Here is a 20,155-nt window from a genome sequence, read left to right on the forward strand (position 1 = left end):
CTAACGCCAACAGCACCGTAAAACGCTCAATCGACAGTTTTGACAAGAGTTCACATAGACATTAGTAATGCGTCCATTTGTTTTATGTCCTCTCAAAATAAATACATAAATTCAAGGCCACGCACTCAATGTGAGGAATATTTTATTCAATCATGTAACTCATTCAATGCCCCAAACGAATTTGATTGTAATTGATTACTGACATTAAATTGATTTCATAAGGAAAAAAAGCAAAGAAAAACACGAGTTATTGCTCTTAAATGTAATCGCAGAGTTTGTAACTGCAGAAAGAAATTAAAGTCTAAACAGGAAGTGACATCAGTCTCATTTTTTCGAAGCTATGCTTCACAACTCCATGTTTGGTGTCAAAACAGTTTCACCTCCCTTTCTCTCAAGTGAAGACATACATCTGTTTTTCGCATCTGCTGTGAACATTACATTTAAAACCTATTGTGGACCACATACAATGAGATGGTGGTCCGGATTCATGTGTTTTTAAAACAATAAATACACCGACAACATCTATGTGGGCAGGTCCCTCTCTGAACATTCATTGGTGGAACATTTCTCTAACAGTAAAATGAAATTCACTGTGGACAGGGACACACATAAAAATGGATGCTGATGAATGAAGACTGATCTCATCGCATATGTCCACATGATCCTGCTGCTGCGTGTTTATATAGCCGAGTGTTCCGCCCTCTGGTTGCTGCTTTGTGCGCTCGCTCGCTGGCACGCTGCTCCTGTGAGGACTGGCCGTCGTAGCAGTGCTTTCCTGCGGAGAGTTTTGACCTTTGACGTGGTTGTTGCATTCCTGCGAGTCTCGTCCTGCGGCGAGCTGCTCTCTCTCCCCCTGCACTCACCATGTTTGCTGAGCTGCTGTAGACGCTGCAGCACCGCCTGGTTCGTGTCCACCGAGCTAACGCGACAATCGAGTTTGCCATTTTACCCAGCGAGCTGCTCTCGTGTGCTGCTTTGTTGACACACCGTGGGCGAAACCCCGAGAGGAAATGAAGGACAAACAGAAGAGAAAGAAGGAGCGGACCTGGGCTGAGGCTGCTCGCATGGTAAACACTCACACGAACTGCTTTGCTGGTGTGTAGCTGCATTTTTTTTGACGGATCTTCTGACGCGGGCGTCATGAACGTGGGGCTTTTGCTGTCTGATGAGCTCACCACAACCTCCAGAGTGACCAACACATTTAAGCTACACTCGGTTAAAATCGAAAATCTGGAACAATGTGAAACGTATTTAGGTCAGAAGCTGATTCACAGGATGTTAGCGTGCTAGCATGCTAATAGCAACCTCCTATGTTTTGAGCTCTTTGTTTGTTGGGGTCGAGACTGTTCGCGCACAAGCAGCCACATTCATTCAACTTAAAACAAGAAACATAAAAATAACAAAAGTCTTCTCGAATCAAGCAAAGATGGTCAATAAATATCGCCACTATTTGGGTGGCTACTTCTTTTTTTTATCAGCAAGCGTTATTGAAGCTAGTGGCTAACTTGCGCTGGATCGAGCTTCAATAACATTATTCGATAAAATAAGGACGTGTTACACCGGTTGTACTCAGTGAAACAACCATTCATTGTGTTATTGTTAGAACCTCGTGTTTCTTGATCTACCTGAAACGTTGTATTTGTTGGTATTAAACACGCTTCTTGCGTTCCGTGAATGCTTGTGCTACAAACTCCCTGTCGTCAGATGTATTCTGCCCGTTTTAGATGAATTGTACCTGCCCACGCATTATTTTTATTGCTGGAGTGAGTAGCTGTTTAATACGTGACTTCCAGGCTTTTGGCCTCATGCCATTTTAACTAACTTTAATTGAGGGAAACCCCAGCTGCTTCCAGATGGTGGCATTGAATGTATTCCTTTAACAGTCTCGTTTGAGGTGCTGAGACCTTTAAATGGTGTCCTTGAAGAAGTCTTTGGTACCTTAAAACCTCTTACCCTGTCCGCATTTTTATTCTTTTAGGAACACTACCCAGACCATCTTGTAGTGATACAACAACATGACAGCCATTTAAATGAGAAAAAGACAGGTGGAACTATAGTGCTATTATATTAACATTTTCAGAATCAATCCATATTGTAATACAATATGTAGAATAATGTCTCCAGTTTCATTTGATGCCAGTCATATTTTAGAACATAGCTAATAACTATCCACAAACAACGACATACCCGCTTGCTAAAACAGCTTTTTGTTGTTTGTCCATACATGATGTCTTAAACATAATCCCATAGAAAGACGTCCCAGGGAGTGATATCTGATAGCTTCAGTCAAAAGGTCAAGGTAAACGCTCGCAGTAATTGAATACAACAAACAAATATGGGCAAGTTATTTTGTTGTGGGATTTTACTAGCTAGAGTGATTGTCTTTTTCCCCAGTTGTGCTTTCAAATGACCTCTTTAGCTCCCCATTTATATTATTTGTCATGCTTGTTTTCAGGTTCTAGAAAATTTTTCTGATGCTCCCATGACACCTAAACAAATTCTGCACGTCATCCAGACCAAAGGATTGAAGGAAATGAGGTGAGAAACCTGCGGAAGCACTCAATAAGCACTGTTGGGGGGAATTGTAGTACATGCTGAAGATGACCATAAACATGGATTTATTTGAAAACAAGGTTTTCTAATGCAGGAATTGTATTCTGACGTTTTTAATTTAATGGATCACATATCCTCCCCACTTGTGATAGACATAGTCTGAGAAGAAACCCTTTACAATCTTTCAAAACTGACTTGAATTCTTGCTGTGAAAGCATCTCTTTTGCTGGTATGACCAAAACACGCAACTAAACAAGCCTTTTGATGTTTCTCTTCCATGAACCACCTAATCTCATGATGCCAAAAAGGAGGTATGTAACAATTTCCTGTTGAACTCGACTGAACTGTTGTCTAATCATGTGTCATTTTACCAAGTTAATATGTTGGTCTCATGGTTTTTACGTCTAGGTCGTCTTTTATGCTGCTGTTAATGCATATTACATTGACATTGGGCACTCGCTCTTGTGGTGACGAGGTTGAATTGCTGCATCGTCCCTGAGCAGTCTCATCAATCTGCTCGCTGTCCACCAGGTTTTGCAAGGAATGGTGTTTTTGAGTGTGATTTGTCTATTGTGTTGACAGGGATACTCTCCTTGTGTATAGACATCTTTGCACTCAAACACATGGAAAGAAATAATGAAAATATTTCATATGTGCTCAGATCAGATAACCTGAAAGTGATCGTTGATGAAAATTGTCCATGCTGACTGAACACACAGAACATATCTTTGCTGAAATTAAATGACATTCGATCAGCCATTATCCCCAAAGATGTTTCCTGCTGTAAAAGAAATGAAGTCCCTCTTTTACATACACAGCAGCTGTTTTTTTTCCCCTCACCTGAGGTGGCCTACTTAACTCTGCTGACTGCACACTTTCCCTAAGCAATTTACACATGTGTATTATTTTAAAAAATGACTTCAACTGTCTCATTAACATAAAGGGAGCTAGTTTAATCTCGACAAATGTCCCATCGGCATGCCCAACATTTCACTGAGAAGAGGCCACATTTTTGCTCAATCTATTGTCCGTCATGCTACATGTTCTCAGAATTGCATTGAAACCTGAACCTTCATGTGGTCAAAATAGATCTGCCTGACATCACAATGCAGAAAATGTATCTTAATACCAGCTGTAAAAGGTATGACTGACTCATAAAAGCCAAGAGCTTTCAACACAATCATAATGTGGACCCGATCGCGTTCTTCCATGCCCATACATGTGCTGCACTCTTTCACTAGGTACAATGACAGGTTAAGTTGCAATGCTTTAATGTGTAATTGGTCTCTTACCACATCTGATATTTTAGACTAATGTTTGAGAGTTTGCTACAGCCTTCAGTCTGCAGATATTTGTCACTGGTGTGTCCTTTTGATGACGCACTGTCTCTTTTCCAGATTGTACAATCCAAGTGATTGATAAAGAACATGTGATTTAAGCTTATTGTTCTGCTCAGCATTAAGTTTGTGGAATCTCAAGTTGTTTATACTCTTCATTTGTTTATTCAGTGGCACCGCTCCTCTAGCCTGCCTGGTCACAATGCTGCACTCTCAGGTGAGAGGAGATCGAGTCAAGAACAGCATATTCTTCAAGCTGCCTGGACGAATGAGCCTATTCACCCTCAAGGTAGTTCAGTACGGCTCCCTCTGTGCTGCTTGTCTCGCTTCTCTCAGTTAAATTGAAGTGTCCTTGTGGCCTGCTTGTGCTGGACAGAAAAACGCCCCCCAGTGGTCCAAGACAACGGCAGAATCTTTAATGTCTTCAGAACTTGCCAGCGCTGCCACTCCATGCAGCAGCAGCAATCCAACCGCAGACTCTGCAGTGTCTCTGGTCAGCTCTACTGAGGCCACCGAGCAGGAGAGTTGTGACTCCACTGAGACAACAGCAGCAACCAGTGGAGATAATGATGGTAACATCAGTCTTTCGTTCATCTCCTGAGCTGTACTGCCGTGACTACTGCAGGAGCATAAAAGAACAAGCAAAAGTTGATTGACATTGTGACAAAAGTGATTCTAGCATTATTTAAATGTAGTTTTTGTGATTTCATTCAATGTGTTACCATGAGTTTTCAAATCCTCATATTATGAAGATATTTGGACATGCTGGCCACATGCAAAAGTGACTGAGCTGAACAGCACTCAACTGGCATGTATGTTGTTAAGCAATTTTCTTTGACTTTTTTGGACCTACAGCTTCAGTGGATGAAAGTTCATCCAGTGCATCCTGCTCCACCGAGGTGCAGCCCGTTATTAATCCGCCTCAGACTCGACTCAGCAGAGCGGCAGGACAACAGGGACGCTCGGAACCCATCCAGCACACTCCACACGCCCAGACAAGGTTGAGCCGCTCCAGACAGGTCAGCTGAAAGTCGCACTTGATTTTTCATTGAATTCTGACAACTTCTGATCACAAGCTCCCCTGACGCCTCCTGTAGTGGATTGGTTTTAGTGCAATAGTGAACGCAATTTAAAAGGCAGGCATGAATAATGCTTCCAATAATTTAAACGGTTGGTTTGTGAGACCTTGGACTGGCAAATGTATAGTGAAGTCTTTCCTTAAAGGATGATTGGGTATTCTATCTGACTGCTCCCTGAGAATCAGTCACAATGGCAACTTCTGCACTCATCTTCCCCTCTGTCACACTCTCGACCACTTGCTTCTAACATGAATAGGCATCCCTCTCTCAGCAGTCAGTCCAGATCCAGCTGTATTACATTCATGGTTTCTTGTGTAAATGTCAGTCCAGGAAATAATGGTTGACAGGTTATAGTTCGCAATTCAGTTGTGTGATGAGTAATTCAACCGTCGAATGATCGGCTGAATCAAACTGACTCTGTGCTGCAGTCTGGGAGGCAGAGGAAGAAAGCCGTGATGATGCCCAGGGTGGTTCTGACACCTTTAAAAGTCAATGGAGAGCATGTTCCTCCAGGTGAGTGGGAGTTCATAGTTCTCCCCCATAGATTCCTCATAAGCGTGCAGGTGTCTGACTGATGTTTTGGTCTTGTGGCAGGGCCGATCAAGAGGAATAGAGGAGGCGTGGATGTGGACTTTGAAACGCCGGGCTCCATCCTGGTGAACACCAACATCAGGGCCCTTATCAACATCCGGACCTTCTCAGCGTTCCCAGCACACTCCCAGCAGCAGCTTCTGCAGTTGCTGCCCGAGGTGGACCGGCAGGTGGGCTTCCATGAATGGTTCATTGCGTAGTCTGAGGATGGACATCTTTGAATTAAGAGCTGAGGAGGCCCTTTTCTTGAATGTCAGGTTTAACTCTTGTAGACTTGCAGAAGTTTGTTTTGTGCATTGGAAACTTAAAATGGAGTCCTGGTCTGACACTGTGCATTTTCTGATCAACCATTTATATTTATATATATCCATTTATATCCTATAGGAGATAATTTCCTCAATAGTTCTCATTTTAATACCAAAATCAAAGTGGTATGATAAAATGGACCGTGATCATGAACTGATTGGCTTTTGTTCTGTTGCCTTGAGACAAAAGTGACTGATTTCATGCATCTTCTACGTGTTTCCAGTGACATATTTCAGCAAGGTGACATTTGCGTCCTCAAACATTAAAGCTGAAGGATCTGAAATCTGGCGACAAGTCCCATTGACCAGTGAGCAGTTGCTGGAAATCATCTGAAGAATCTGATGCACCCAGATGCTGCAACCACCGTCATTTTGCTATTTATAAATTCATCCTCTCCTGTCCGCCATGTTAGCTTTCCACTAACTTTTGACCCAGTAAGGTTGACCCACTTTCTTCGTGTGACCTCGGTGGCTGGAAACCAGTGACAAGGGGGTCTGAGTTAGGGAGGTCCACACCTCCCTTTTGATTCCCACTCATCTGTTCTTATTTCTGCTGTTATTTGCATAACATATACCAGATCAAACGTTTATGTAGCCGAGGTAATGGCAAATGTCCTCAGGACTGCTCTGACATGTTTCCTCTCTCTGCAGGTGGGTCCAGACGGCATGGCCCGTCTGAGTAGTTCTGCCCTGAACAATGAGTTCTTCACCCATGCATCCCAGAGCTGGAAGGAAAGGCTCGCTGAAGGTCAGTTCTTGAAACACCAGTGGAGTGGTGATCAAGGAGTATTCAAAGTGTTTTTATCGACATTTTCTTTAGGTGAGTTCACCCACGAGATGCAAGTGCGATTCCGGCAGGAGATGGAAAAGGAGAAGAAGGTTGAGGCGTGGAAGGAGAAGTTCTTTGAAGAGTATCATGGGCAAAAGTAAGAAGAGATATCGTCGCAGTTTTATTTGAACGAAGCTGCCTTTTCTGTGTGGTGACGTTCTTTGTGCCTCCACAGGTCGGGACTGACAAGAGAAGAGTCCCTGAAGCTCACCATGAGCGAAGCCAGTGAAGTGGCAGTCAGTGTGTTGGAGAGTGATGTCGCTGCAGTCGCATCTGGCACCCCGAAAACCCGTAGCATGGGTCGACGCAGGAGGGATGGACGGATGAGGAGACGGACCAGGGCAGATCTGCGGCGCAGGGCGTGTCGCAGCTTGTGCAAGTCTGCTGCACCGGCTGTGCAGCCTGCAGACGTAGCCGTGGACACGACATCTCTGGACACCTCAGTAGACTCTAGTGAAGCTCCCCTGCCCGATATCCCTGCTGTACAAGGAGAGGTGGAACTGCAGGCTGAATGTGCTGTGGAGCTGCCAGCAGAGGAACCCCTGGATGAGCCAAAATCTCCCCCGGCCCCTGCGTCTGAAACATTGCCAGCCCCTAACCCTTCACCTGTTGCCAGCCCCATACCTAGCCCCATTCCCAGTCCTGTTCCCAGCCCCATTCCCAGTTCTAGTCCCATCCATAGTCCTATCCATAGTGCTTTGCCGAGTCCCCTTCCTGGCACAAGCCCTCTGCCCAGTCCTATTCCTAGTGTTGCATCCACGAGCGCCAACAGTGAGTCCCAAGCCACGGTTTGCCTGCTACCAAAGGAAGTAGCTCCAGTATTGGCTTCCACGTCTTCTCCATCGTCCTCTTCATCATCTTCCTCAGCCGCTTCTTCACCTTCGTGTTCACCATCTTCACCCTCGGATCGACAAGGGGCTTTTGTGGGTGGCCTGGACTCTTCCTCCTCCTCTTCAGGGTCTTCCAGCGCAGTGGTCACGGCTGATCCCCTGGACGACGCCGCCTCTGTTGTCACCTCAGTTACAGGTGGGACAGCCACAAGTAGCCGAGAGAGCAGCCCCTCCACCAGCCCAGCACCCACTCCTGCTCCAAGCTCCCAGCTCAAAGATCAGAAGAGACGGACCGATGAGGCACCAGCTTTCTCCAGCTTCCCCGAAAAAAGGCCACGGCTTGATGACCGTCAGTCCTTTCGTATCACAATCGACGGTGTTCGTTCGGAGAAGCCACAGCCAACAACAGAAGAGCCCAAGGTGCCCCCAATCCGGGTAAGAACCTTCAATCTGATGCCCGTCTTGTCTTTGGCACACAGTTTAGACTCAGATTTGTTTTTTCTTCCTTGCAGATTCAGCTGTCCAGAATCAAACCTCCTTGGGTCAAAGGCCACTCAACCTACCAGATCTGCCCGCGGATCGTACCGCCAGGCGAAGTATCGCGGCGGTCTGGGACAGGGGGCGCACGCACCTTGGCGGACATCAAAGCCCGTGCCCAGCAAGCCCGTGCCCAGCGGGAGGCCGCTGCTGCTGTTGCAGCCAATGCCGACGGGACGTCCTGTTCCGGGTTGCGGCCTTCTACTGGGATACAAGATAGTGATGGAAGACGAGCGCGAGAACATCCAGGACCTGTCGAGCCCGGAGGAGGAGGAGGAGGAGACGACGACGACGGAGGAGGAGACGACGTCGACATCGACGACGACGACGACAACAGACGAGGAAGAAGAGGAGGAGCCCGAGGGAAGGGATGTGGCTGGATGGAAGAGACTGAATCGTCTTCAGATGCAAATTCATCTGGAACACAGCTACAGCCTGCTGCTGTAGAGACTGGACCCCATCCACCAACCTCGCTGCCTGCTACCTTCAACCCAGAGTCCTTGAAAGCCCAGCCGCAGAGCCCTACTCAAAAAGGAACAAATGTGGATGTGGGTTCTGGAGATGCTCAGGCTGCACCACATCTTGGTGTCTCCAGCGCTGCTCATGGACTTAAAAACAAAGAAGGGGAGCTGGAAGTTGATCCAAAGGGTAGCGCCCCCATCTCTGAAGGTCAAATTCAAGTGTTAAAGCCAAATGTTGGTTCCGCTCAGTGTAAAGAACTTGTTTCTGAAAAACCTATCCTGGTTCCAACTTCCATACCAGATACTGTTCCTAGGTTTGGGGTTCTGGGAGTGGATGTTATTCACACACTGGCTACCATCCGTTTGCCTGAGGAGCAGAAGAAGCAGATCAGCTCCAGTGGTGTTATCCAACATGGATCCCATCATTTGGAGCAGCAGGAAACCGCCAAGTTCTCATCTTCAGCACAGCAACTAAAAGAGGAGTCCTTTTCCCAGCCACCTGATGATGCTGGAACACAAAGCGATTCCACAGAAACAGCATCGGACTGTGAGAACGAGAGCCCGGGGGACGATCAACTTCATCATGACCACGACTGGAGCCCTAAAGTCAGACGAGGCTCCGATGTCGTCTGCAGCGCTCCTCAAAACCAGCAGCCGGTTATCCAGTCCAGCCGCCTTGGCCAGACCGTGATTCAGCCTGCTGTCCTCTCTAGTTCCCCTCAGGCCGCTGCCCCTCCCCAGTTGCAGGTGGAACCCAACATTGTTATCAAAGTGGAGCCAGGAAGTGATTGTAGATACGCCAAGCAGAGTTGTGCTGAAGACGCTGTTAATAGTTTTGTAAAGCCCCCAGTGACCCCTCCCTCTTCTTCGTCTGCTGCTGCCGCCCTCTCCAAAAAGCTGGTGCCGTCGGGGCGACACGTGTCCAGCGTGGAGGCTAACAACCCTCTGGTGACACAGCTGCTGCAGGGCAGCCTGCCGCTGGAGAAGGTCCTGCCGTCACATTCAGCCAACAGGCTGGATATCAACCCTTTTCCGGGACCCCAACCAAGACCACCAGCTGCAGCGAGGACTCCAGGCTCACGGAACAGACAAACTGGTTCCACCCAGTCTCCGAGCCCGGAGCAGACTGAATCCCCTGCCTCCTGTCTGGTTGAAGCCCCAGCTGCTTCTCAGGTCCAGTACCAGCAGGCGGCTGGAGCCGTGCCAGTTATCACCTCCCTACAACTGTCCTCCAGAAGTGCTGGGGAGTCCAATCCTGAGACCACAATGGGGTCTCCTGTCCCCCCAGACAGACAGCATCCTGCCCATCGAGACACGTTAAATGGCCCCTCCCCCAGCAACACTGACAAGGCAGAGGGGAAGCCGGTCAAAACAAACGTGTGGTCTCAACAGTCGCCCTCCCCTCAGCAACAGCGACTCTCCCCTGCTTGTATCAAGTCTGAAGCAGGAGCTTGGTCCACTCACCAGGCCCCGATCAAAACATCCCCCTCCCGGAGTGTTCCCAAAAAGGAGCCCCCAAACTCTATGGATGGCTACCTCAGTGGAGGAGCAATGGAGGGACTCATCAACATGGAGATGACTTTAGCCAGAATGGCTAAAAATGACCATGGTAAAGCCTCCCACTCTGTTTCTCCCTCTCCGCCGTCCACCTCTGTTTCTGGACTGCCTTTCCAGCTGTATGGGAAACTGCCCAAACAGGGCGGGGTCAGCTACACCGCTAACGTGTCCGTGGTGGACAATGGTGGTTTTTGCAGGAGCATGGCGGATGGCGTGCTCCAGCTTCGCCCCCGCCAGACCACGCTTAGCATCCAGGCCTTCACCGACAGCACGGCCGAGGAGGTGTCACTCAAGTGCTCGTGCCGTCTTAAAGCCATGATCATGTGCCAAGGCTGCGGCGCTTTCTGCCACGACGATTGCATTGGACCGTCGAAACTCTGTGTATCGTGTTTGGTGGTCAGATAGTTCGACTTCTGATGAGCAGTATTGACCCCAAGACTAGGGGGCGCCAGCGTGTACTGAAGACAGGCGTTTGTCTTTGTATAATATACCTGCTCTGCATTTTTGTTCTCTAAAATTTGACAATTATATTATTGTTATTATTGTTGTGGATTTGAGGCATGATGGTTTGTAAATTGTGCCTTTTTTCTCAAACATTTACCTCATGTTATCTCGTACCATCATCATCATCTTGGTGGCCATCGTTGTTGGTCTCGGTTGCTCTGCAAGCAGAGACTCTGTGTTGTCTCTTTGTGCAAAGAAATATTTTTTTATTCATTAAAAAAGACAAACTTTAATGTTCTGACTCTGTTTACTTTAGCATTCCATGATGCATTTGCTGTCCCTCAAAACCAAAAAAAAAACCTCAAACGGACAGCAAGTAGTGTCCTGTAATTCGTCCTTGCCTCCAGTGTCTTTGACCATGACACCCAAGGTACTGGTTGTTTTGACACAGAGCACTATGTTTTGGAATGTTTTTGGTAAAGAAAGTCTAGTCCATATTCCCCGACCATATATAAAGAATGAGACTCCCCAAGTTAAAGTCAGACTTTAATGGACTCACAGTCATCATCACAGACAATACAAAATAAATATTCACCATCACTTTGTTCTTCACAAATAAATACTAATATGTGCAGCTCAATATTCCAAGTGTATTGCAATGTACTCAAAATAGTTTGTGGAAATCAAAGTAAAATCAAACAAAGAAAAGCACCAAAAATATTTAGAAAATCATTTAAAAAGCTTTAGTTACAAAATATTTCCAATAAAAAGACCCCGGTATTTTTAAATAAATAAAAACATTTATAAAACAATTTTTGCAGTTGATATCTTAAAATATTTTTTGAACAATGCAAAAGAAATGACCTTCCATTCTCCTCGTGATTTATAATGTCTTAGGTAGCATTTAAAAATGTAAAAAATAAATATTAAATAGGAGTAATAAATAGAAGATAAATAATACTGCAGACATGAAGAGCATGGAACTTGAGGAACAAAAGGAACTTGAATAGTTACGCAGCAATAGTAAGAATTGTTCTACAAACTAGTTTCAAAGGTGCAACATCACAATGGTCATAAAGAACACGATCAACAGAGTGAGGAGGCTCGCTAACTAAGAATGATTCTTCTGATTGTTGACAAGTCATCCGCCATGCTTCCCACCTTCGCACCACCAACACGTGTCACAAGGGAACATACAAAAAACAGACATGATCGGACCGCGCCGCCAAGGATGCGCTCTCACACCTCGATGCCCTTCACCGCCTGGTTGATGGACTCCAGCAGGGCTCGGTTCTCCGGGTTCTGGTAGCAGTCTTTATCGGTAAACATGTTTGTGAGCGTGTCCACGTAGCTGTCGAAGTTCTGCTCGCACACCGGCTCCTGCTGAAAAATACAAATGGCAAATGACTGAACAATGGCTTGTTCTTGGAGAACCAAACATTCACCTGTCTACTTGCTTTAGTCTCAACTTACAATGGTTGGCAGGCGGATCTTGGACAAGCTGCGGATCAAGGCCTGGCTCAGGCCAGACAGCTCCAGGAACAAGGCCTCATTGCGCTCTTCGATCTCCTTATTCTCCTCCTCCATGTTCTTCAGGTTCTTCTCCATAGAGGAGATCTGCCGGTCACACAGAGCGGAAGATATGGGACCACCCTGTTTGGGGCCAGGCTTTCTGGACCTTCCTTACCTGAGTGTGCAAGTTCATCATGTCTGCCTCCATCTCAGAGTTGGACTCGCTCAGTTCGTTGATCTCTTTGTTGAGCTGTTTAATGTCTTCATCGTTGTCCAGAACTAGAAGATCAACAACACTAGGTCAACACAGACAGACAGGCCAGGTCCAGAACATGGACATATTTGCTCATGTTTCTGTCCTGAATAAAGAGAAGGTTTGAATCGAGGGCTCATGATCCACAACACGTTGTTTCCTTCTCACCATCACTGGCTCTGAACTTGGCCGTGATGTACTCGTCGCCTGGGAACTTGGCTCTCTTCTTGTTGCTGGAAGCTCGAGGGCAGCCGGACAGACTGTGCAGAGACCACAGGTCACTTTTCAAGTCTTGGGCGCATCCTTCATGCACAGCTTCCTCTGACCCCTCCGTACCTGCGGTGCGTCAGGAAACTCCCGTTGGCATGACCGGACCCATCGCAGCCCGGCGTGGGGCAGGTGGGACCCTCAGATTTGAAGGCTTTCCAGGAGAATGGGGTCCCGTTGAGAAGGCCCTCTTTTTGTCGGCGAGCAGCCAGCGGGCAGCCGTAGGCACTGCGGTGGGTGGCGTACTTCCCGCTGATGTGACCCAGACTGTCACAGCCCGGGACTGGGCACCTAAGGGCGAGAGCTGGCGGTGAGTGGACCGGAAGATGCCAGCAAACACGGCTACTCACCTCAGCAGCTCGGAGTCATCTTTATCGTCCTTGGTTGGGGTGGATTTGATCCCGCCCTTTTTGGCCCGAGGGCACCCGGACAGGCTGGTAAGATAAGGAAGTCCATCAGTGTCCGTCTGCAGTCTGGACTGAGGTGACGTACCTTCTGTGTGAGGCGTAGTTCCCGGTGATGTGACCTGATCCGTCGCAACCTGGGGTGGGACACCTGGGACACAAACACACAGGAGGCACGTGACTGCTGGGTCAGCCGGAGGAGGGGCAGCAGCAGCAGGAAACACACATACTTGAGCTCAGCTGTGTGGGCAGCCATTAGGGTCCGAAGAGATTTATCAGCAAGAGGACAGCCTGAGAGACTGCAGGAGGAGTGGAGGTCAAGACAGGGACAGTTAGAATAACCAGAGGAAAAGGCAAAAGAGAGAGGATGTCAGGGGTTATAGAGCTGAGTTCCAGTGGAGATGACCAGAGATGTTGGCTCAGAGGCAGAAGTCGAGTTACAGCAACAACACGAAAGAGGATGGAGGCCTTTCATTTCCGTGTGAAAAGATGGCGAGTGGTCAGGAATAACTTGAGGAGGAGAGGAGAGTGGCCATCCTTATATGGAGCAGTAAGTGTGAGAACCATTTGCACCAAGTCCTGTCAACTGGTTCATTCATCCACACAGAGCTCCTGAACCGACTCATGTAAGGAACACAGCATGAAGCAGATGAGGGTGTGTGAAAGGCAGAGGTCTCTGTTGGGACGAAGGTCGACGTGTTTTGACAGCTGGCTCTCACCTTCGATGTGACGCGTAGTTACCAGTGATGTGTCCGCTGCCATCACATCCAGGGGTGGGACACCTACAAGAAATGTAGAAAATATAGACGAGTGAACTCACCAAACTGAGTCATAGCTGTGGCAAGGAGAGTACTTCAAGGCAGCACGACTAGCACTGAAGTTCTTGTCATTTCCTGTCTGCACTCTCTTCTTCTGCTCCCTTGCCTCTGATTCACACACATCTATTCTGTCTAGCTTCCACTGACTTTCACTCCTTTGAAAAAACACTTTATTGCCATGTCAAAACAAGTCAAAATGTCCTAGATTCTAGAGCAAAGGTGGACAGTTACATATAGCGTCATTGTCAGCACTGAACAGGACAAGAAACATGTCTCAGTGGTGCCGCCTTCAGAAAAGAGCGGACTCAGCATTGGGTGTTTTTTTTGACGGTGAAGACACTGAGTCAGCGGAGTTGCGCAGACGCTACTGTCCTGAGTGTTGCCGTCTGATGCTGTGGTGAACCGTGACAACACAAAGCCACATGGCAGACTTACACCAGAACCTCTTTCTTGGTGTCTTTGGGCTGCAACTTGAGCTTGTAGCTGCTGCTCGTGACCTCCCCAGGGTATCTCCTGTCTTCCAGGTTCTCCTGGTCGTCATCCTCGCCGTCCGACGAGGTGTAGGACGGCGCTGTGTACTCAGCCTGAGGACAGGAGGCAGGGAAAGTGCTTGACACGTTCTGCGAGTCCAGACTGAAACAGTTCACTGCTCCTCCTTTCCTACCTCCTCTTGGTCCTCCTCTTTCACCCCGATGGGCCGGGTGAAGTCCAGTGGTCCTTCCCAGTCGGCTTGATTTTGGTCCTGAGAATAAGCAGCACCCATGTGCTGCGAGGATGAAGATGAGGAAGATGAAGGCTCTGGGGACTGCACGCCCTCCCTCTTGGTCTTCTTCATGCTGAGGTCCAAGGTGCCGTTCTCGTCCACTTCAATGTCCTGCTCCTAAACACAGAGGTGGTCGGACCCTTGTTCGTGAGCTTAAGATAGCAGACAGTTGCACCTTGTGAGCGGGTTCTTCAGGTTTGGCGAGGGTCTCGGGTCGCTCCCAGCAGCGGGTGGACAGGTTGAGGATGGCAGTGGCCGCCATGTGAGCGGCCTCGGCGTCCTGGCTGTAGTCGTAAGACGTGAAGGAGGAAGAGCTGTTGGGAAAACCTCCTGATGCACTGTGAGTCGGGGACGAGGCTTTGGGCACGGGTTTAGCTGAGGGGGACACAGATGTTTAATGATCTGGAGGTGTGATGGCTGATGTTTTGCCGCTCACATTTGAAGGGCTTCGGCGATGTCTCCGCCACGTTGGCCGTCTTTGAAGCAAGCATGCGCTTCCCGAAGACCTGGACGTCGAAGCTTGCATAGTCGAAAGACACTTTGGAGTACTTCTCCAGCTCTTTGGCCAGGTTGGCTCGGGGGGTGGTGGTGACGGTGCCCGGTCTGTAGCTGCTGTACTGAGGGATCTCCAGCTGCTTCACGAAACACATGGGTCTGCAGGACCAGACATGGATGCCGTCACTCTGAAGCTGTAAGGAGAGGATCCCGGAACACGAGAAGGGCACCCCACCTGAGAACCCGGTCTGAGTTGGAGGTGGGCTCACTGGCCGAGCTCTGTAAGTGCACCGGCTTGTCCTGGCTCTTGTTAAGCTTAGCCGCGGCTGCGATGGGACAGCCTGACAAGCTGAGAGCAGTTTCAGCTCAGTTAGTGAAGGAAGGAAGACAAGATGGTGAAGGTGCGTGAACATGTTATCGTCGCTACAGAGCTAGATGGGATTAGTTACACAGTCTAGTTTACTGGGATTGGAAGAGTAATGGCGGTGCTCAACTGTCCTGTGTGAGTCTTCTTCTTCTTTTCCTTTCTTTCTTCTCCCTGCAGGGGTGGCCACAGCGAATCATACTCCTCCATCTCACCCTGTCCTCTGCTTCCTCTTCTCTCAAGCCTACAAACCTCATGTCCTCCTTCATCACCTCTATCAATCTCCTCTTTGACCTTCCTCTCCACCTTCTGCCTGGCAGTTCCAACCTCAACATCTTCATCTACCAATGTACTGGCTCCCTCTCCTCTGTACATGTCCAAACCTTCTCCATCGAGCCTCTCTGACTTGGTCTCCTAAACACCTGAGCACATGTGCTGTCCCTCTGATCCTATCATCGTCCTGCTCACTCCCAGACAGAATCTCAGCATCTTCATCTCTGCTACCTCCAGCTCTGCCTCCTGTCTTTTCCTCAGTGCCACTGTTTCCAAACCAGACAACATTGATGGCCTCACCACCCTTTATCTCTGCATCCTGTATCTTCACCTGTCCACTTGGGTCCCTCTCCCCTTCATTCCTCTCCTTTCTAACCTCCACCTCTCTAACTGATCTTTCACCTGCTCCCTGCGCTCACCACAGATCACAATGTCATCTGCAAACATTATAGTCCAAGGGGCTTCATGTCTAACCTCATCTGTCAACCTGTCCATCACCATGGCAAACAGGAAGGGGCTCAAAGCTGAGCCTTGGTGCAGTCCCACCTCCACCTTGAACTCCTCTGTTCCACCTGCAGCACACCTCACCACTGTCTCACACCTGCCACACATGTCCTGCACCACTCCAACATACTTCTCTGCCACTCCAGACTTCCTCATACAAGTGAGTGTGGTCTGTAATGTGTGTGTGATCATGTGCTATGGACCTGCGGTGGGTGTTTCGGTTACTGTTGACGTGCCCTTGGCCAGTGCAGCCAGGTGTGGGACACTTCAAGACGTTCTCATGCATAGCCAGGACTAAAGACACACAGAGAGTTTAGTGAGTTTAGTTTGTTGGCTGTAGCTGTTAGTGGAAAAAGGTTATGAGCATCAGAGACTAGTATCCAAGGAAAGATTAGGAACTGCAGAACGTGTGCGACGGCACTCACTCTCGGGGGGGATTCTGTCTTTGTGAGGACATCCTGAGAGACTGCGGTGGTGAGGGTACAGCCCTGTCACATGACCCGTCCCGTCACAGCCAGGGGTCGGACACTTGACCTCCTTCTTGTCTGGAGCAGATGATGGAGGGAAGTCAGTCAACATGTGTTTCCACTGTGCGCCGATTTGACCATGGGTTCTACCTTTGCTGTAGTGGGATCCCCGCCGCCCCCCTGCAGGCTGGGTCTCCGAGCTCTGGCTGGAACTGCTGTACGGGTGGTGGTCCGGGGAGCTCCAGGGCTCCGCCCCTCCCTGCACCTCCTCCGCCTTCATGGCGATGGCCTGCTCCAGAAGGCCCAGGTTCCCTCGAGTCATGTCCCAGTTGTCTGAGTCATCTGTGATCCCTGAGCCCTCTGAGACACGATCCTGTCCTTCCTCCTCCTCTTCATCATCATCCTCCTCTTCCTCTTCCTCCTCCTCCCCTTCCTCACTGTGAACCTCGATCATCACTGTACTCGGAGAAGCTTTGCTAGAGTCCTGATCCTCTTCGTCCTCCTCCTCCTCCTCCTCCTCTTCCTCCTCTACTACGACCTCCCCTGCTTCCACCCCCTGCTCTTCCTCCTCCTCCTCCTCTTCCTCCTCCCTCTGCTCCTCGTACTCCTCCTCCTCTTCAGTCAAGGGCGTGCCGGCTTTCTCTATCCTAAAGGACTCCTCGGTTTCAGATCCCTGAGTATGTGGACTCCCAGAGTGGGAAGTTGCTTTCTGTTGCATCACCTCTTCCTCCTCCTCCTCCTCCTCCTCTTCCTCCTCCTCCTCTTCCTCCTCATCTAACTCTTCATCCTCCACTGCATCTTTATGTTTCTGTGGCAGTTCCTTCACTTGGTGGTTATAATCAGATGAGTACTGGTGATCCGAGTTCTCCTGACATCTGATCTGCCTCTCTACTGGCATGTGTTGCTTCTCCACTTGCAGCCCCTTCTTCTGCTCCTCCTCCTCCTCCTCCTCCTCTCTGTTGCTCTCCTCCTGCTCCTCCTCCCCTTCATCCTCTTCCACCTCTTCCACCCTCTCCTTCTCCACCTTCTCTTCTGTTTGCTCCTCTTCCTTTCCTAAACCTGCAGCTGCATCTTCCTGCTCAGCTCTTTTTTCCTCTTCCCCCGGCTGTTGCGCCTCAGCATCCTCGCCTCCAGCCCCCTGCTGCTCCTCCTCACCGAGCTTCTGCTCATCAGCCGTTTGTGCTTGACTTTCTCCCTCCTCCCCCTCATTGGTTTCAGAGGGGGAACTCTTGCTCTGGTCGGGTTCATCTGCGGGACAAACTGGTGATTCCTCAGCTTCCTTTGAGGAGGAAGAGGAGCTGTTTGCTGCATATTGAAGAGAGATGAATAAAAGTTGTAGGGATGCTTCTTCTTTTCTTGCATATTTAATATGCTTTTCTTAATTTTGCTGTGTACATATTGCACAAGATGTTCTTTGAAGTCATTGCAGATCTTTATTATTGTGTTTATTATTCAGTAAATAAATGTAATATGAGCTGATCTTCCACTCCTGCAACAAACTGGAAATTCCCTGCAAGAGATGAAGCTGTCGAAACTACTAGTCTTGGAATGGAAAAAAAACTCACCATGTTTCATCTCCAACTGGTCCTTAGTTTTCTTCTTCTGCTCCTTCAGGTCCTCCTCCTCTTCCTCGCCTTCGTCTTTCTTAGTGTCCTCTTCAGCGTCGCTGTCCACAGCAGTACACTCATCCTGATTCACTTTTGCTGGCTGGCTCCTCCGCTTGGGTGTGGATTGATTCTCCTCGGTCTCTGCCTCCTCCAGCTTCCTCTTCTTCACCATGGGACACCCCAGCATGCTAAGGGTGAAAAAAAAATAATTCCGGAGCCTCAAGACAAATGATGGAATGATGATATCACTGTGTGGAGTGTGACTTCTACCTCCGATGTCGAGAGTATCGCCCACTGACGTGACCTTTGCCATCGCATCCCGGGGTCGGACAGCTGCTGCTGACACAGCAAAACAAAGACACAGAAAGCTCAGATGAAGAAACTCAACCTGCTTCATCCCTTTCAAGCAGAGAAGTGCAGTGGCAAGGTACAGTCAACAGAATGTGATATAACACACCTCAGCTCCTGCTTGAGCTCTTGTCCGATGAGATCTGAAGCCCCTGGAAATAAAGCAAATTATTAATAGAATTGATCAGTGACAGCTTACCTCAAACTGTTCGCCTCCAATTTTGAAAAATAATAAACGGCCAAATGGACAAAAACTTAATAACCATAAAAGGCACTCACCTCTAATGCCTTTGGATCGAGTTCGGGTGCGAGTCTCTGCTGTGTCTTGGCTCATCTGTAAAACGATAGAACTCGTGATGATGATGATCAGACAGACAGGCAGGCTGAGAGACAGACAGGTATTCGTTACATTGGTGCTGTCCTGGTCCTCGCTTGAAGAATTCTCCACAGTTTCCTGCTGCTTCACAATCTGACCTTTGAACTCATGATCTGCGTGAAGAAATACATTTTTCAGTATCCACACACTTAGACAATGTTATGTCAAGGTCAACATCAGCAACATTGATCAAAAGTAGTTGATATTATAGTGTGTTTGCGTGGTTTTGTTTTTGTAGCTCCGTCATTTGACGTTATTTTTAAGCGTTGTTTTTATTTTGGTGATTGACTCTGGGGTGCTGTAAGTGTCACCAACACATCCGACTGGGCCTGGCTTTGGTTGAGGAACACCAAACCCAGCTCGACTCCACCGGGGGTCGACACGGTAGCAGCCGCCGCCATTGTTGCCGCCAGTTGCGGTGACAACAACAAACGCTCCGCGATCGCAGCGCACTCGAAACAAACAACAGGCCCGGTCCGCGGCGATCCGTTGTGTCCGCAATTGCTCGACGGTCATTTGAAGTCGTTATTCCCGTTCGCTCTGGGACGGCTCGGCCCGTGCACCAGGCCCGAACATCGCGTCTTTGTCAGGGAGAAATACAGACTCACCTTCCGTCCCTACTGCCGGTGTCCCCTCCCCCTCCGCTGCGACTCGTCGGGCCAGCACTCGTACCGGTGCAGAAGACTGTGAGGGAAAAGAACCTCTGATCCAGACGGTTGGAACCGAACCAGAGGTCCCGCAGCCCGAGTGGAGCTTGACACCGCAGGAGCGTTCAGCACTGTAGACAGCGGCAGTCTACTCAGCACCATGGACAGAAGATTTGATACACTGCCCCCTGCAGGCAGAAGGGAGAGGCACTCTGGAAGGGATGAGGCTCGATGATACGTGGGTCGCTCAGCATCTGGAACACGGCGGAAGGGATCTTCTGAATAATTCACCTCGCAACCTAAACTCATGTGCACTTAACTTCTCATGTTCCGACTCATGTCCCATCGACGAACTCGAGCCATTGAGGGAATAAGTGGAAAACAATGAAAAGAATTAAATTCAAAGACTAAATGCGTTGAGTATGCACAATATTAAAGCTATCGAAACATGTGTCGAACTACGATGCCGCTGAATGTCGGGATCTATTTCGAAAGCGTGCATTATGTTGCGTAATTTAAGTTTTCTTTAAAAGT

The 20,155-nt window shown here is 48.7% G+C and overlaps 2 protein-coding genes across 3 annotated transcripts; one reads left to right on the plus strand and one right to left on the minus strand.

Moving 5' to 3' along the window:
* The first annotated feature begins 621 nt into the window (after positions 1 to 621).
* Positions 622 to 11,161, plus strand: asxl1 (ASXL transcriptional regulator 1). Its single transcript, XM_053848688.1, has 12 exons — positions 622 to 1,067; positions 2,456 to 2,538; positions 2,862 to 2,864; positions 4,062 to 4,179; positions 4,267 to 4,462; positions 4,746 to 4,909; positions 5,398 to 5,482; positions 5,564 to 5,730; positions 6,517 to 6,613; positions 6,686 to 6,791; positions 6,870 to 7,959; positions 8,037 to 11,161. The coding sequence occupies exons 1-12, from the start codon at positions 1,011 to 1,013 to the stop codon at positions 10,482 to 10,484; spliced, it is 4,614 nt and encodes a 1,537-aa protein (XP_053704663.1). The 5' UTR covers positions 622 to 1,010; the 3' UTR covers positions 10,485 to 11,161.
* Positions 11,051 to 20,106, minus strand: myt1a (myelin transcription factor 1a). 2 transcript variants are annotated; one of them, XM_053848687.1, is made up of 23 exons: positions 19,583 to 20,106; positions 19,008 to 19,087; positions 18,878 to 18,932; positions 18,708 to 18,750; positions 18,521 to 18,589; positions 18,209 to 18,438; positions 16,794 to 17,948; positions 16,602 to 16,721; positions 16,380 to 16,470; positions 15,271 to 15,384; positions 14,977 to 15,194; positions 14,716 to 14,915; positions 14,442 to 14,657; positions 14,213 to 14,361; positions 13,679 to 13,741; positions 13,190 to 13,258; positions 13,048 to 13,110; positions 12,906 to 12,989; positions 12,625 to 12,846; positions 12,457 to 12,548; positions 12,211 to 12,314; positions 11,997 to 12,140; positions 11,051 to 11,903 (listed from the first exon to the last, which is right to left on the minus strand). In XM_053848687.1, the coding sequence occupies exons 3-23, from the start codon at positions 18,930 to 18,932 to the stop codon at positions 11,763 to 11,765; spliced, it is 3,642 nt and encodes a 1,213-aa protein (XP_053704662.1). In that variant the 5' UTR covers positions 19,008 to 19,087; positions 19,583 to 20,106; the 3' UTR covers positions 11,051 to 11,762. The 2 variants fall into 2 exon arrangements, with proteins under 2 accessions (XP_053704662.1, XP_053704661.1); XM_053848686.1 differs by having other exon boundaries at positions 11,054 to 11,906.
* Between the last annotated feature and the right edge of the window lie 49 nt (positions 20,107 to 20,155).

The sequence above is a fragment of the Synchiropus splendidus genome, chromosome 18 (assembly GCF_027744825.2).
Source record: "Synchiropus splendidus isolate RoL2022-P1 chromosome 18, RoL_Sspl_1.0, whole genome shotgun sequence".
NCBI classification, from domain to species: Eukaryota; Metazoa; Chordata; class Actinopteri; order Syngnathiformes; family Callionymidae; genus Synchiropus; species Synchiropus splendidus.